At 35.4% G+C, this 19027-nt stretch overlaps 1 protein-coding gene across 1 annotated transcript; it reads left to right on the top strand.

Annotated features, from left to right (window-relative positions):
• The first annotated feature begins 634 nt into the window (after window positions 1–634).
• On the top strand, window positions 635–8502 carry LOC112696666 (pleiotropic drug resistance protein 2-like). Its single transcript, XM_025749490.3, is given in 21 exon segments — window positions 635–1457; window positions 1549–1669; window positions 1834–1922; window positions 2046–2130; window positions 2318–2608; window positions 2801–2891; window positions 3006–3906; window positions 4027–4085; window positions 4088–4186; window positions 4322–4425; window positions 4550–4715; window positions 4804–4884; window positions 5124–5254; window positions 5387–5719; window positions 5800–6090; window positions 6186–6269; window positions 6365–6498; window positions 6581–6808; window positions 6923–7094; window positions 7313–7567; window positions 8186–8502. Coding segments are annotated over 21 exon segments (4359 nt in total). The 5' UTR covers window positions 635–1083; the 3' UTR covers window positions 8456–8502.
• The last annotated feature ends 10525 nt before the right edge of the window (window positions 8503–19027 follow it).

Genomic DNA, 19027 nt, shown 5'->3' with positions numbered 1-19027 from the left:
ATGACAAGGGAGGGGAAGATCCTCTTATAGATATGCTGCTTCTCGTGGCAACATTATCAAGTCTTAATAAATAATGTCAAATTATGATATGAATCATATGGTAAGCTAATTAATACAGGCTGTGGGAACATGCAAGTTGACATAAAGCAATCTCAATATTTTCATTTAAATTCTAATGTCGGCATTGCTAATATATCACGTGCGTACCATTTTGTAACAAAGTTGAGATGCTTTCAAGGGGAGGTTGATACGTGGTTTGGAAGATTTTTTAGTCTATATTTAATTTGTTTTGTTGTTAGAATTTAATAAAAATTAAATCTGATTTAAATTAAATTATTTTTAGAGATTTAAATTCAAATTAGATATCTAACAAGATTTGGCTTATTTTTAAGTTGGTATGTTAAAAGCTTATTTAAAATTCATTGTTATTTTTTTTAAATCAATTTTGAGGAATGAAAATTTTTTAAAATTTCTTTGAGAAACTTAAATAAAAACAGAAGAGGTAGAATAATTTTTTTAACTGTTACATCATAGAAGTAGAGAAGTTTCTTTTTTTTCGATTTTCCATCTTATCTTTGGTTCGGTTTCGTATCATTTGGTATTAGATTTCAAGTATTAGATTCCTTATCAATCTATATTTATTTTTCTTTATCCTAATTAAAAAAAACTCGCATTTGTTCATCTTCGTGTCTTCCTTCGTCTTTTTTTTATTCTTTTTTGCTATGGTCTCTTTATTATTTCTTTATTATTATTCGTGGTTTTTTTTGTTTTCCATAGCATTAGATTGTTTTCTTATTATTCGTGGTTTTCTTCTGTTTTCTCGGCAAATTTTTGTTTTTTTTTTAACCAAAAAGTAACAAATGTCAGCCATCTTAAAATATTTTCATGTGAAGGGGACTGCTTATTATTTTACCTGTTTGTATTCGGTGTCTTTTCTCTTTTATTTCAGTCAATTTTGTTTGAAAAACTAAAGCATGGGCATGCATATACATGAGTGGTGATTCTAAAAGCTAACAGCTTCATGTTACATATGTGAAGGCTCAGTGCTGTATCCGTTTTAAGAGAAAAGAAGCTAAACCAAAAATGGCATCAGCATTGATGACGGGGGATGATTTAGCCATGTCAACCAGCGGTCGCCGGAGCTTGACCTCTGCCAGCTTCAGGGACGTTTGGACTGCGGCGGCTGAGCCGGACGTGTTTGGCCGTAGCAACCGCCACATGCAGGAGGACGACGAGCAGCACCTCACTTGGGCTGCCATCGAGAGACTGCCAACATTAGATCGAATGAGAAAAGGTGTGCTCAAGCAAGTTCTTGATAATGGCGAAGTAGTCCATGGCGAAGTTGATGTTACCAAGCTTGGCTTCCATGATCGGAAGATTCTCATGGAAAGCATATTAAAGGTTGTTGAAGAAGACAATGAGAAGTTCTTGCACACGCTTAGAAACAGAGTCGATAGGTGTTTGTTTATCTCTCTATCTATATCTATCACCGAAACCAAAGTTTTTTATTATTAATTAGTTGATGAATTTTGCTATTGTTACTTTCAGGGTGGGGATTGAAATTCCTAAAATTGAAGTCCGGTATGAGAATTTATCTGCAGAGGGAGATTTGTATGTTGGGAGTAGAGCGCTTCCTACTTTGCTTAATGCCACTCTCCACACTTTTGAGGTACTTGAATGTTCCCACATTAGCAATTGTTTAATGCTGATTATTATTATTTTCTGGTATGAATAATTTCACTGTATTATATGATATATGATGTTTAGTTAAATTTGAGAATAGCACCATTAGTAGAACTAATGCTTTGACTGATTCATTCATTTGAACGATAGAGCATCTTAGGATTGTTTCACCTTGCACCCTCCAAGAAGAAAGAAATTCAGATTCTTAAAGATGTTAGTGGAATAATAAAACCATCAAGGTAAAACGATTCTCATTTATATTGAGTTATATTTAATGTGTACACAGTTAGTTCTATCATGCAACAATCGAAAAAAAGGTATTTGAATCTCTATGCACAACTTTTTCTTGTGTGAAATCTCAAAATGACTCTCCTGCTGGGTCCTCCGGGTGCTGGGAAAACTACATTGCTTCTAGCACTTGCAGGGAAACTTGACCGTGACTTAAGGGTTTGTTCCTATTTCATTATGCTTTCTTTTGTTGTTGTTGGTTTTTTTTCTATATAATTAGTTACTACTTACTACCATTTCCCGAAAACTGTGTCTGAATAAATTGGTACATTAAAACAATAAATGTATCTAAATATTAATTTGTCCAAATTGGTAGTTATTTTGATCTATGATGTTTTGTGAGCAGTCCTCGGGGAAAATCACTTATTGTGGTCATGAGCTAAATGAATTCGTTGCTGGAAAAACTTGTGCCTATATTAGTCAACATGATATTCACTATGGAGAAATGACAGTGAGAGAGACATTAGATTTCTCAGGACGCTGTTTAGGTGTTGGAACGAGGTACGAGATGCTGGTGGAACTGTCAAGAAGGGAGAAAGATGCAGGAATAAAGCCAAACCCTGAAATTGATGCATTCATGAAGGCCACAGCTATGTCAGGCCAAAAAACCAGTTTGGTAACTGATTATGTTCTCAAGGTTAGCGTCTCCATTGTAGAAACTTAAATTTCTTTTACTTATTTGATTTTTTTCCTCAATTTTAAGGTCTTAGATGATCCTCCATTCTATGATAGTGGAGTGATGAGTATACAATGAGTACATAAAAAAAAGTCACGTGAACGCTACTGATTTTATCATCCACTTGTATAACTTCATCCCTTAATCTGACAGATACTTGGAATGGATATTTGTGCTGACATTATGGTTGGTGATGAAATGAGAAGGGGTATCTCTGGTGGACAGAAAAAGCGCTTAACTACAGGTGAGTTTTTTTCTTCTCATAGTAGCATAATTTCTTAAAATACTGGCTTGTATAAGCATTTTATAGTTTATTTATTGATCGACACTAAATGCTTTCAGTTGTAATTGGGTGTAGGGGAGATGTTGGTTGGACCGGCAAAGGTGCTCTTCATGGATGAAATATCAACAGGGTTGGACAGTTCCACCACTTTTCAGATATGCAAGTTCTTGAGACAGATGGTTCATATCATGGATGTGACCATGGTGATTTCTCTTCTGCAGCCAGCACCAGAGACATTTGATCTCTTTGATGACATTATCCTACTTTCAGAAGGCCAAATTGTATACCAAGGTCCGCGCCAGAGCGTGCTACAGTTCTTTGAACACATGGGATTCAAGTGTCCAGAGAGAAAAGGAGTTGCTGATTTTCTACAAGAAGTAACATCCAAGAAAGACCAGCAACAATATTGGTCTCAAAAAGATGAACCTTATAGATACGTTTCGACTTCGGAATTCGCAGAGGCCTTCAGTTCATTTAAAATAGGTGAACAACTTGTGACTGAGCTTGGGATTCCCTATGATAAGCGTGGAGTCCACCAAGCTGCTTTGGTAAAAGACAAGTATGGCATATCAAACTGGGAACTATTTAAGGCATGCTTCTCAAGAGAATGGTTGCTCATGAAGCGTAGTGCTTTTGTTTATGTATTCAAGACAACACAGATAACAATTATGTCTATCATCACCTTTACTGTGTTCCTTAGAACCCAAATGCCAGTGGGGACTGTCCAAGATGGACAAAAATTCTTTGGAGCACTATTTTTCACTCTAATAAATGTGATGTTTACTGGAATGGCAGAACTAGCCATGACTGTATTCAGGCTTCCAGTGTTCTACAAACAAAGGGATTTTTTGTTCTTCCCTGCATGGTCCTTTGGGTTACCTATATGGGTTCTAAGGATCCCTCTCTTCCTTATGGAATCAGGGATATGGATTGTTCTTACATATTATACTGTTGGGTTTGCTCCTGGTGCTGATAGGTAACTCAATGATTTAATTTATTGTTTTCTTTGGCTTTGGTGGTAATAATAGTTTGTACTTTGAGGAGATAAGAATGATACAATTTCTAATTCACACATTTCCCTTCATTATTTCATTAGATTTTTTCGACAATTCTTGGCATTGTTTGGAATCCATCAGATGGCTCTGTCTCTATTTCGATCATTGCTGCGGTTGGTAGAACACCAGTTGTTGCTAATACACTGGGTACCTTGACCTTGCAAGTCATATTTGTGCTTGAAGGTTTTATTTTTGCCAAAGGTAAGCCATTGATAACTATATGTTATCTTCATTTTCTTCGATATTATGACTAAATAAGTTACTTTTTCTTGCCCTTTTTTTTTTTTAATAGTAGTAGTATAGTTAAATGCATTGTAATTTCTTGTGTGTTTGCAGACGACATTGCGCCATGGATGATATGGGGTTATTATATATCTCCTATGATGTATGGCCAGAATGCCATAGTGATGAATGAATTCTTAGATAAAAGATGGAGTCAAGTATGAATTCAATTTGACTGTAGATAGCATAGAGCCAAATAAAGTGTTTATGGCCTTGTTAGTTACCTCACTATACTTGAACTTTAAGAACTGCTGATTTTTTTTCTTTCCCAATATATTGCAGCCAAATACAGACCCTAGAATTGATGCACCAACAGTTGGAAAATTACTTCTCAGATATAGAGGTTTCTATACAGAAGATTATTGGTTTTGGATCTGCATTGGAGCCTTGTTTGGGTTTTCTCTTCTTTTCAATCTTCTATTTGTTGTTGCATTGACTTACTTGAATCGTGAGTTATATGTCCTTTGATTTTCAGTCAGTAATTCAGTGATATTTTAAGCATCTGTAAACATGTTAATGTCAAACTATAATTGCAGCTTTGAGTGATTCGAAAGCGGTCATCGCAGATGAAGGTGAAGGGAACAAAATATCATCCTCCAAACAGCTTATCTTTGAAGGTTTCTGTGCCTACTTTATCTCTACATTCTTTCCTTGTGATTCCAAGTTCAACTCATTGTTATTTTAAACATAAGTTAGGGTATAGAACTACCTAGAAGCTTTAATTTTGACTCAAAAGCACATTTTTGTGTAACTTATAATTGTGTTTTTGAGAAGGTTACTCAGCACAACTCCATGCAATAAAGTATCACCATTTCATTTAATGCTGCTAATCTTTTATCATATATCGCAAGTGCAGAGATGGAAATGAAAAATTCTTCAGAAATTTCCGGTCCTTCGAACCAAGAAGAAAGAAGAGGAATGGTTTTACCGTTTGAGCCTTTATCACTTGCATTCAATCATGTTAGCTACTATGTAGATATGCCTGCTGTAAGGGACTACTTCTAACCATTCTAAATTTGCTACCTTTTATGCTGTCTTAAATTATATTGACGTGTTTATGATAGCGAAAGGTATTCAAAATAAAGCTTTTGGTTTGTTTTGTGACCATTAACACACTAGGAAATGAAGAATCAAGGTTTCAGTTCAGATAGACTACAACTACTACAAGATGTGAGTGGTGCTTTCAAACCAGGAATATTGACAGCACTTGTAGGTGTTAGTGGCGCGGGGAAGACAACGCTCATGGATGTATTAGCCGGAAGAAAAACAGGTGGTTACATCAAAGGAAATATTAGCATCTCAGGTTATCCAAAGAACCAAGCAACATTTGCTCGGATTAGCGGTTATTGTGAACAGAATGACATTCATTCTCCACATGTTACTGTCTATGAATCACTATTATTCTCAGCATGGCTTCGTCTTCCTTCAGATGTAAAAACAGAAGCACGAAAGGTTTGTCGAAAAAATCTATCATCATGGCCTTAATAATTAAATATGTGTTATATTGAGCAGAATTTCTATTGGTGATGCAGATGTTTGTTGAAGAAGTTATGGAGTTGGTCGAGCTTATACCAATCAAAGATGCATTGGTAGGCCTTCCAGGTGTAGATGGCCTATCAACAGAACAAAGGAAGAGGCTTACTGTAGCTGTAGAGCTTGTAGCCAACCCTTCAATCATCTTCATGGATGAACCAACATCTGGACTTGATGCTAGAGCTGCAGCGATTGTTATGCGAACCTTGAGAAATACAGTGGACACCGGAAGAACTGTCGTGTGTACAATTCACCAACCTAGCATAGACATTTTTGAGGCCTTTGACGAGGTAAGTTTAGACTCTTATATAGAGCGCATAGCGTTTCTCATTTATTTCATAGATTGTTACATATCTTCAACTTTGATATTTCCTTGGTATCATAGCTATTGTTGATGAAAAGAGGAGGACAAGTTATTTATGCTGGTCCACTTGGTCGCCACTCACATAAACTCATAGAATATTTCGAAGTGAGTATTGAAGCTTTTCTATTTCAAGCATCTGAGAATCTAGGCTTTTTCTCCATACTTTTCTATGTATGTCTTATATTGAGGTTCTGCTTCAGGCTATCCCTGGAGTTCCTAAAATCAAGGATGGTTATAATCCTGCAACATGGATGCTTGATCTAAGCTCCATTTCAATGGAGGCTCAATTGGATGTAGATTTTGCAGCCATCTATGCCACCTCTGACCTTTATCAGTAAGTTATTTTTCTTTATCTGCTCCTATGTGCAACAAGAATTTCAGTTTTGTAACTCTTATTTTAATTGTACTTTCTTCAGGATGAATCAAGAACTCATCAAGGAGCTCAGTACTCCGACCCCAGGTTCCAAAGACTTGTCTTTCCCAGCCAAATATTCCCAATGATTCTTGGTTCAATGCAAAGCTTGCTTCTGGAAACAACATTGGTCGTACTGGAGACATCCTCAGTATAATGCTGTTAGATTCTTCATGACAATACTCATTGGACTCATTTTTGGTCTAATATTCTGGAATAAAGCAAAGAACACGTGAGTCATGTCAGATTTTACATAATTTTTTTCAATTTATGATTTTAAATGCTTTTCTTATTGCTCCTGTGGCCTCAATTGTGTTTTGATGTTTACTGAAAAAAAATTTGGTAGTCACAAACAACAAGATTTAATGAACCTTTTGGGAGCTATGTACTCTGCTGTGATCTTCCTTGGAGCGACGAACGCTTCAGCAGTACAACCAGTTGTTGCCATTGAAAGAACCGTCTTCTATCGTGAAAGGGCTGCAGGGATGTATTCTGCATTGCCCTATGCATTTGGCCAGGTAAAATACAAAGATTGGCAATCCTATTCATTTTTCCCAGAAGAAATATTTTTAAAATATTGAATAAAGTAATACGATTAACATAAAACTAACATTCAATTTTGTGTTTAAAGGAGCTAAGCTTGTGTTGTTTTTTAAGAAGACAATCTTTGTTAGGCAAGTTGTGTTGCAAATGTTTTTTAATTATGTAAACTAAAAGCAACTTGCTAATTCTGCAGGTGGCAATAGAGGCAATTTACAATGCAATTCAAACTGCCATTTACACTATTATCCTCTACTCCATGATTGGTTTCGAATGGAAGGTGGGGAACTTCTTTTGGTTCTACTACTACATTCTAATGTGTTTCATATACTTCACATTGTATGGAATGATGACTGTTGCTTTGACACCTGGTCACCAAGTTGCTGCCATTTGCATGTCCTTCTTTTTGAGCTTTTGGAACTTGTTCTCTGGCTTCCTCATTCCTAGAACGGTAAAATAATGTGCCATGCACTTTGATAGTTTTTTAGTAAACAACCAAAATTGCCCCTAATTTTTCAATGCGCCAATAAAAATATTTTTTATTTTTTATGAAGTTAAATATATTTTTAAAAAGTATTTTAAATATTAAATTTTGATTTTATTTTTTGCAAGTATAATTAAAAAAATAATATTTTTTATCCTCAAAATTTAGTAATTTTATGGCAAGTACATTTTTTTCTACAATTTTTTTATCAATCGACAAAAATATTTTTAAAAAAATGAATTCTAGAGATTAAATTTTTGTTCTTTTTTTTATATATTTTTTAAATAGTTATTCAAATATATTTACAAAATTTTGGATCAAATACATAAGTGTTTTGCTAAATATAAAAATTAAAAAGATTTTTGTCAGCATATTTAAAAGTTGGAGATGATTTTGGTAATTTACTCGTACTTTTTTCATAATTGAGATTTATTTTAATGTAATACGTTAATGGCATAAATACAGACCAAAGATTTCAGTTTGATTTTTTTGGTTTACCGAAACTAAAAGTCCGAACATAGAAAAATAAAATAAAAAATTAATCATAGATAAACTTATATTTGTACTAAACTCTAAATGTTGCAGCAAATCCCTGTGTGGTGGAGATGGTACTATTGGGCTTCTCCTGTTGCATGGACATTGTATGGCCTTATCACCTCTCAACTGGGTGACAAGGATGCAGAACTAGAGATACCAGGAAGTGGAACCATGCCACTGAAGCAACTCCTTAAAGATGTTTTGGGTTTTGACTATGACTTCCTTCCGGTGGTTGCTGTTGTTCATGTAGGCTGGGTGCTTCTTTTCTTGTTAGTCTTTGCCTATGGCATCAAATTCCTCAACTTTCAGAAGAGATAGTCCAAGCAAAAACCATATCACGTTTATTTATATTTTACTAACCAGCAGCTCGACCGTCTTCTATTGCTATTAAATTACATTATTCTTTAAAACAAAAAAAAAAAAGTAACATAAATAAACGAGTTTCTTATTTTGAAAATTGGTAAAAATTTTGTCTTCCATATATACAATATATTTATGTAGAAGATGAAAATAAAAGAAATCCAATCCAATAGGATAGAAATTCTTTGTATTGATCTTTTAAGTTTAGATTATTCATGTTAAATTATCTAAAAAGATCTTAACACAAAAGCATATCTAGATCTATGAATATAGTGAAAGGACTCATAATTTTAGTATTGACTTATGATTACTTGATTTTGAATAGTAGTAGTTCTTCAATCTTTTTTAATCAAAGTCTTTTGTATTTATGATAAAACTCAATAGCAATTTCTCTAATGAGTAAAGATAGCAAAGGCTAAAAATGTAAGTAGCACACGAGAATGGGATTGAATCATGCTTTGATTTATTTTATTTTGAAATAAGAATTTAAATACTTTTCAAGTTTTAGGACTTGTATGCGACGAATATAGGTTAGCGTGAGAAAGACAAGCTTATTTTAAGTTTTTTTTAAAATAAATGATGAGATATTATATTTTAAGGAAAGAAATTTTAAGATCTTTTTAAACTTTTTCAGATGCTTTTTAAATTGGTTTTTTAGTTATCTCATATGTAATAAAGACTTCTGAACTTAGGATAGATAAATAGAATATAAAACTATAAAAGTAAGAGATAAGAGTTTTACTAATAAGATAATAAAAGTACATCTCGATGGGAGTTCTACTAATAGAATGATAGTACAAAAGATATTATTTGCATAGGGTCTTCTCAGGCTACAACAACTTTGACTCAGACTAATAAACCGTAGCATAATTTAAAAATTTTTGATATTTCACTGGCCTTTTCAACCAAGTCTCATATTGGATACTCCACCAACTTAAAAACGTCAGATATTATTTTCTCAAGTCTTTCGAGAACTATAAAATTACTCAAATTGACTCCTCACCAATATAAGAGTCTTAGATATTCTTGCATCAAGCTTTATCTGACTAAGAAATGATTTAGATTGGATACTCCACTAACCTAAGAACCTTGTATATTTTCTTAACCTTCTCAGACAAAATTTAAATTAGACTGCAATTTAACCTAAGAACTTTAAGTATTCTTTCATCAATCCTTCCTAGGAATAGAGATTAATACTAAATCAGGTTTCAATAGAGAACTCTTGAGTTCAAAGACTCACAGTGATAACTAGGGTGTTGGAAAAGTTTACAAACTTAACAACTTAGTTTGAGAATCTCTCTTAGTGTTTTCTGGTGTTCTAAGATTGTTCAAATTAAAAGATGTTATACGATGAATACATATTAATCTCAGAATTCTAAAAATGTAATTTAATCTAAAATGTGGAAATACAATTGTCTAAATTATAACTTAAAATCTTCTTCTGTCTTTGTCTTACAAAGGAAGGTGAATGTCAAAATATCTTTTACTTCTGATAACATCTTTTGTCATATTTAAAAACTTTGCAATATTTTGCAGATGAGAGAGCAAACTTCTCTAAATGGTTTTGCTTGTTAAGAATGCTCAAATTTCAATATTGGAGCTAAAATGTGCTTTTTGTAACGGAGAATGAGACATTTGTAATTCTAAGGTGTGTTATGTTACTTTTGCGGTAGCTTCAGTATTTAAAAAGTAGTTTTGTTTACAGAAATTATTTTTAATATGGAAATGGAGATGGTGTTTTGGTTGAATATTGATATTTGAAGTGTATTACAGTATTGTGGAACTCATTCAACACGCCCCCCACGTGTTGCACCACGCCCCCCCCACGTGTTGCACAATACGCTGCCACGTGTCCAACACGCCCCCCACGTGTTGGCCAGGATGCTGCCACGTGTCCACCACGCCCCCCACGTGTTAACTTTTTACCTACAAAATCCATCCATCTGTAATTACACCAAATAATCCAATTTTCCAAAAAAACACCAACATCTCTTCCATATAAAAAAAAATCAGCCTTTTGTTTACTCAACTTTACTTCTGAAGTTATATTTTTTGGTATTTAGACTTTCTCATATTTAGAAGGTACCTAGTTTACTTATATTACTTAAGAAAAATTTATTAGTCCAATTCACACTTGAGCAAACTTTAGGTAGAATTTTAATAAAATGATTAAATTATACTTGAATTTGTTAATCATCAAAATTTAATTATGAGATATATGGAGTTAATAAATGCGATTTTGGTATATTGGAAAATGAAACCTATAACTACTCTTTATATTTGGACGTGGTTTCGACAAAGTTCTAAAATATAAATAAAATATAATGTTTAATTTTATTCTTAATAGGCCCAAATCAAAAGTAATACTTATTTCATTTAATATTTAAAATAATAAATTATGAATTATAATTTCTTAACAATCTCTCACTTGGGATATAATTAAATATGTATATTTTTTTGAGATAATTATATCTCATAAACTTTATTTGTGCTTCTAAATACTATTTTTTCTTATTATTTTAACAATCTCGTTTGTCTCGTATATCATTATGAAATTATCACCGCTTTTATCACATTAGAGACGCCATTGAACCACAATGATCACGACACTGAAATACTCAAGAAAATTTATCAAATTTGAACGAGTAGTATAGAAATTACATATGAAATGATCTCATGCATGTTTATTTCTAGCTAATCCAAATTTAAAACTTTATTGAGATCAAACATAACAAAATTGCAAAACAAACATTGCAAATAACATCATATAAATCACCAATCTAATTCTATAGAAACTATAATAATTTTGTCATGGCCCAAACCAAGCCATGACTGGCTCAAGGGACAAGTCCCTCGGCAAGCCAATTGACCGAATTGTCAGAAAAACGGACATAACCAAACATGTCAAACGTCATATCATATATATTAAGTTGATAACTAAAGTATATAGTTAAATCTATACGTCTTACATAACCAAGTCATAATTACTATCTAAACAGTTCTAGATTCAAAATAACATAGCCCACACAAGGACCCTGCCTGTGACATATGGAGCATTGACATAATCTAGAGTTTTGTGCAAAGGTTTTATTATGTAAACACATAGCCCTTGGAAAGAAGAATGACTCACCGAAATGACTAATATCTAGGAGGGACTAGTGGAATGGAACCTGGAATGACACCTTTATTTGAAAAATATGAGAATATAATAGGTTGAATTTTACAACTCGATGAGCAAACATTATATCTATAATCCACACAAGATGATACAAACTTTATCTTAAAAGACATATTTTTTTAGGGATAAGAAATTCATATTAAGTGATTAAACGGATAAACTAAAATAGGAGTTCTCATTCTAGATTCCTCTAGTGTGCTCGTACGATATAATAGATCCAACCTATGGCCTACACATTAGGCTAGCAACACCCCTACTAGTTGAGGTTTGAGTCAGATGCATCTAGGTTAACGTCATAACCGCCGTTAACTACAGTTTTTAGTAGTCTCCCAAACTAATCCAAACCAAATCACATATAACAAATTTCTAATGCTTGTAACATATTACTAAATTTCTTAAAAATAGAGTATATATAAGAATGCATACTAAAAAGTTAATTAAAGTTTAACAAAGTCAAATAAAAAAACATGTATGTTTTATAAAATATATAAATATCGTCTCGTGTGTATTTTTAAAAAATTGATATTCATTCCTAATCCGTCACCTTATAACTCGGTCTTTATTGTGCATTATGAGTTATAACTTGGCGTTAACTATCATTCATTCTTTGCTTGTAACCGACACCTTCATTACCGACTTAATGACCATCATTTCCATCTTAATGACCAAACGGTCATAACATGAATATCATTCATCAACTCTATGCCTATAAAAGGCACCAATTTATATATCTCAAGACACAACACATGATAAGTTCTATCTTCATGTCTTACATTCTATATTCATAGAATTATTATAAATAAAACACATGATAAATTCTATTTCATGTCTTACATTCTATATTCATAGAATTATTATAAGGACACACACGTGATAAGTTCTATTTCACGTATAACATTCTATAATCATAGAACTGACTTGAGCGTCGGAGTGTCTTTTGCAGGTACCCACCTCCTTGTTCTCTCCTTACCGACATATAACTCATCTTGACGGAGAGCATATAAGTATTCACCAATGGACGAGCTATACACCGGCCAACCTTAGCAAGAACAATTGGCGCCCACCATGGGGCCAGTAAACTAATTTTCTACTTCACCGAATAGATTCAAAGAATTTGAATTATATTCAAATACTTGAATCAATTTTTAAATAACATTTATACATTTCAGTAATTTATGTATTCTAATTTTTTTATTTTTATTTCTCAACCTTTATTCAAAACTCAGTTTCATAAGGCCAAATAATATTCATTGAGGATTTTACAAACAATTCATTTAGAATAATGAAATAACTATTGACACTAATCTTTAATTTGGTATACTTTTTATCAATATATCGAAGCCTAAAAATATGTACTTCAAACTCCTAAAAATTTAAATAAATCAATGTATGTCACCTATGAAATTTTTTTAATTTCATGCTCTTTAATTACTTGCTGATGGACGAAATTGTGATTCCTTTGTTATTGTATTTTGTAAAATTCATTGCTTTTTCAACTATGTGTGGACACAACTCCGTTCAACTTAACCAGCAAGTGTACTGGGTCATCCAAGTAATACCTTACGTGAGTAAGGGTCGATCCCACAGAGATTGTTGGTATGAAGCAAGCTATGGTCACCTTGTAAATCTCAGTTAAGTGGATTCATAGGGTCAAATGTAATTAGATTAGATAATTTAAAAGATAAATAAAATAAAAAGGGATAGAAATACTTATGTAAATCAATAGTGGAAATTTCAGATAGGCGTGTGGAGATGCTAGAATCCTTTCGAATCTCTACTTTCTTATTGCTCTCATCCAATCCTTCTTACTCCTTTCCATGGCAAGCTGTATGTAGGGCATCACCATCATCAATGGCTACTTTTAATCCTCTCGGGAAAATGGTCCTATGCGCTGTCACTGCACGGCTAATCGTCTGGAGGCATCACCCTTGTCGATAGCTACATCCCATCCTCTCAGTGAAAATGGTCCAAATGCTCTGTCACAGTACGGCTAATCATCTGTCGGTTCTCAATCAGGTTGGAGTAGAATCCATTGATTCTTTTGCGTTTGTTATCACGCCCGACCTTCAGGAGTTTGAAGCTCGTCATAGTCATTCAATACCGGAATCCTACTCGGAATACCACAGACAAGGTTAGACTTTCCGGATTCCCGGGATCCTACTCGGAATACCACAGACAAGGTTAGACTTTCCGAATCCCCATGAATGCCGCCATCTATCTAGCTTATACCACGAAGATTCTGTTGGGAAATCTAAGAGATATGCGCCCGGCCTAGAGTAGAACGGAAGTGGTTGTCAATCACGCGCGTTCATAGGTGAGAATGACGATGAGTGTCATGGATCATCACATTCATCAAAGTGTTGTGCAACGTATATCTTGGAATAAGAATAAAAGAGAATTGAATAGAAAGTAATAGTAATTGTATTGAAACTTGAGGTACAGCAGAGCTCCACACCCTTAATCTATGGTGTGCAGAAACTCCACCGTTGAAAATACATAAGTGAAAGGTTCAGGCATGGCCGAATGGCCAGCCCCCAAAACGTGATCAAAAGACCGAATGGTCAAAAGATGACTAATACACTAGTAAAAAGTCTTATTTATACTAAACTAGCTACTAGGGTTTACATGAGTAAGTAATTGATGCATAAATCCACTTCCGGGGCCCACTTGGTGTATGTTTGGGCTGAGCTTGATCTATCCACGAGTTGAGGCTTTTCTTGGAGTTGAACGCGAGTTATAACGTGTTTTGGGCGTTCAACTCCGGATCATGACGTGTTTCTAGCGTTTAACTCCAGACAGCAGCATGTACTTGGCGTTCAACGCCAAGTTACATTGTCAATTTCCGAATAAAGTATGGACTATTATATATTGCTGGAAAGCTCTGGATGTCTACTTTCCAACGCCGTTGAGAGCGCGCCATTTGGAGTTCTTTAGCTCCAGAAAATCTATTTCGAGTGCAGGAAGGTCAGATTCCAACAGCATTAGCAGTCCTTTTGTCAGCCTTTTTCAGAGTTTTGCTCAAGTCCCTCAATTTCAGCCAGAAATTACCTGAAATTACAGAAAAAACACACAAACTCATATTAAAGTCCAGAAATGTGAATTTAACATAAAAACTAATGAAAACATCCCTGAAAGTAGCTTAAACTTACTAAAAACTACCTAAAAATAATGCCAAAAAGCGTATAAATTATCCGTTCATCACAACACCAAACTTAAATTGTTGCTTGTCCCCAAGCAACTGAAATTCAATTAGGATAAAAAGAAGAGAATGTACTATAAATTCTAGAATATCAATGAATATTAATTATAATTAGATGAGCGGGACTTGTAGCTTTTTGTTTCTGAACAGTTTTAGCATCTCACTTTTTCCTTTGAAGTTTAGAATGATTGGCTTCTCTAGGAACTTAGAATTTTGGATAGTGTTATTGACTTTCCTAGTTAAGCATGTTGATTCTTGAACACAGCTACTTATGAGTCTTGGCCGTGGCCCTAAGCATTTTGTTTTCCAGTATTACCACCGGATACATAAATGCCACAGACACATGACTGGGTGAACCTTTTCAGATTGTGATTCAGCTTTGCTAGAGTCCCCAGTTAGTGGTGTCCAGAGCTCTTAAGCATACTCTTTTTGCTTTGGATCATGACTTTAACCATTCAGTCTCAAGCCTTTCACTTGGACCTTCATGACACAAGCACATGGTTAGGGACAGCTTGGTTTAGCCGCTTAGGCCTGGATTTTATTTCCTTGGGCCCTCCTATCCATTGATGCTCAAAGCCTTGGATCCTTTTTACCCTTGCCTTTTGGTTTTAAGGGCTATTGGCTTTTTCTGCTTGCTTTTTCTTTTTCTTTATATATATATATTTTTTTTCGCAAGCTTTTGCTATTCACTGCTTTTTCTTGCCTCAAGAATCAATTTCATGATTTTTCAGATCATCAATAACATTTTTCTTTGTTCATCATTCTTTCAAGAGCCAACAGTTTTAACATTCATAAACAACAATATCAAAAGACATATGCACTGTTCAATCATTCATTCAAAAAACAAAAAGTATTGTCACCACATCAATATAATTAGACTAAATTCAAGGATAAATTCGAAATTCATGTACTTCTTGTTCTTTTGAATTAAAACATTTTTCATTTAAGAGAGGTGAAGGATTAATGGAATTTATTCATAGCTTTAAGACATAGTTACTAACTACTAATAATCATGAAGTAGAGACACAAAACATAGATAAACATACAACATAAAAACCAAAAAGCAGAAAGAAATAAGAACAAAGAATGAATCCACCTTAGTGGCGTCTTCTTCTTGAAGGACCAACAATGTCCTTAAGCTCTTCTATGTCTCTTCCTTGCCTTTGTTGTTCCTTCTTCATTGCTCTTTGATCTTCTTCGGATTTCATGTCGGATCTCCGGATACTCATTTTTCTTGAGCTTGAAAGGGACCTCAGGGATCACCTTCTTCTTTGCCACAACATCATAGAAGTGGTCTTGATGGCTTTTGGAGATGAATCTTTCCATCTCCCATGACTCGGAGGTGGAAGCTTTTGTCTTCCCTTTTCCTTTTCTAGAGGATTCTCTGGCCTTAGGTGCCATTGATGGTAATGGAAAACAAAAAAGATTATGCTTTGACCACACTAAACTTAAAATATTGCTCGCCCTCGAGCAATAGAAGAAAGAAGAGAAGAAGAAGAAGAAGAAAATATGGAGGAGAATGAGGGGAGATGGATTCGGCCAAGGTGTAGAAGAGGGGGTTTGTGTTGTGTGAAAATGAAGTAGAATGGAAGGGTATATATAGGAAAATGGGAGAGGGTAAGTTCGGCCATTTAGGGTGGGTTTGGGTGGGAAACTGTTTTTGAATTCTGAAGGTAGGTGGGGTTTTTGGGGAAGAGTGGATGGATGTGAGTGGTGAAGGGGGTAATTGGGAAGAGAGATTGAAGTTGATGGGAAGTGTGACATGGGGAAGAGTGAAGTAGGATTAGGAGGTAAGGGGGGAATATGTTAGGTGGGGATCCTGTGGGGTCCACAGATCCTGAGGTATCAAGGAATTCCATCCCTGCACCAAAGAGGCATGTAAAATGCCTTTGCACACCATTCTGGCGTTTAAACGCCGAGTGGTGCACGTTCTGGGCGTTCAACGGCCATGTAAAGCATGTTTTTGGCGTTGAACGCCAGTTTCATGCTTGTTACTGGCGTTCAGCCAGCTTTTCCACTAGGCACATTGACAAACCCCAAATTGACGGTTTATCTTGTATTAAATTTAGGGTATTTTGATAACCTTTTCTCACATTTAGCCTATGAATTAGCATGGTTTTGTTATCTCTCTCGTATTTGTGCCTAAGTGTAAAAACATACTTTTTAAGCCTTATTTTGATGAATTCTAGTTCTTCTTTGATTCCATAAGATGCCTTGATGTGTTTTGCTAGTAATCTCAGGTTGAAATAGGCTAGGCATGGATCAAAGGAAGCAAGGAAGAAAGCATGCAAGTGGAGAAAAGCACAAAAAGCCAAAGAATTGATCCAGGCCATGCACGCGCACGCGCACAAGGCGCTCGCGCGCACATTGCGAAACAGGACAAGGACGCGTGCGCGCACGCGCCGATGGTGGCACATGACTTCATTAATGTAACACGTGCCTGGCGATTTTGGAAGGTTTCAGCAACCAACTTTGGCGCCAAAATGCATATAAGAGCCAAAGATTGAAGGGGATTGACACACATTCACATCCATAGACTAATTTTAGATCCTTAGGTAGATATTTTTTGTTAGTTACATTTGTAGAGAGAGAAACTCCAACTTCTCTCTAGGATTCATCTTCATTTTCTCAATTCTCAACCATTCCTTGGTGAGATCCATTGCAACTCTCAATTTACTTTGTTCATGTTGTAGATCCTCTTCTCTAATCTCAATTAGTGTTTGTAATTGTTCAATTCTCATAGATCTTAGGTTTAACTTTGTTGTTTTGGATTCTATTAATTCATTGAAGATCTCATTTTCATTGTTGTTCATTGTTGATTCTTGTTGATTTCTTGTGTTGAATTACTTTGATTCTAAATTTCTTCTCAATTTTACTATGTCTTTCATTCTCGCTCTCCAAGTGTTTGAGAAAATGCCAACTTTAGATATGGAGTAGTATCCCCTCACTTGGCCTAGTAGTTGAGTCATTGGAGACACTTGAATAATGGATGTCAATTGTTGATTAAGAATTGAGAATTACTAATTGACTTGGAGTGCACTAAAGCTAGACTTCCCTAGGGTAAGACTAGGACTTGTGACTCAAGTTTGTTACTGTTACTTGACTTCCCTCTATAATTAGGGGTTAACTAAGTAAAGCAACACTCCTTTGTCATCACAATTGAAGGAAGCTATAGTGATGGAACTTCCAATGTTCAACCTTGGCCAAGGCTTTTAATATTGATTGATTGTTGTTTTCTTTTATTAGTACTTTTATGCCACACTCTTCAAGCCATAAAAGACCACTTAACCAATAACATGCATCCTTGTAGCATTCCTAGGGAAGAACGACTCGGGACTAATACTCTCGGTTATAGATTGTAGATTTACTTTGATGATGGATTCTGCGTCGGTTTAGACTATACTACGATTGATTACTTGATAATTTCTATATCGGCAAAAATTCATTCGTCAAAACGGCGCCGTTGCCGGGGATCGAACCCGGGTCGTCCGTGTGACAGGCGGAAATACTTACCACTATACTACTTACCACTATATTAACATGTATGTTGTGCTTAGTAGAAACAGAAGAAATCTCAAAACTAACTTGCATTTTAGAAAGTGTGTGGTTTTTGACTAAATAAGGAGTTGTAGGCACCATGGGGAGTCTTTGGGCAATTTAGAGGTTTTAGGTATTTTCTTATTCAAAAAAAAAAGAAAAAAAAAAGAGAAGGGGGTGGACGCGTGCGCACAAAGTACGCGCACGCGCCCCTGTGCGGATTCAGCATCGACCACATATCCGAGAGTTGGGCCTCTCTTGGGCAAACATTGCGCCCTAAGCCCAACCTAACCCACGCGGACACGCACTACCTGCGTGCGCGCCGACTATTAGAACATGGAAGTTCGCGCGGACGCGCACCGGCCGCGTCCGCGCCGATTTGCTGCTACAAATTGTTGAGCCAACCCCTAGAGAGTTGGGCCAGCTCTGAGCCATTCTTAAGCCCCTGGCCCAACTCAACTCGCGTGGACGCGCACACGCCGCGTGCGCGCCCGTATGCCAGAAATTGAACACAACGCGGACGCGTACATGCCGCGTGCGCGCCGGTCTGGTAGCGCGACTTCCAGGCCAATCTCCAGAGAGTTAGGCCTGAGTTGGGCCAACTCTAAGCCCCTAG

The sequence above is a fragment of the Arachis hypogaea genome, chromosome 6 (genome assembly GCF_003086295.3).
Source record: "Arachis hypogaea cultivar Tifrunner chromosome 6, arahy.Tifrunner.gnm2.J5K5, whole genome shotgun sequence".
NCBI classification, from domain to species: domain Eukaryota; kingdom Viridiplantae; phylum Streptophyta; class Magnoliopsida; order Fabales; family Fabaceae; genus Arachis; species Arachis hypogaea.
Note: the sequence above shows the minus strand (reverse complement) of the source record. Positions and strands in the feature narration are given on the sequence as shown.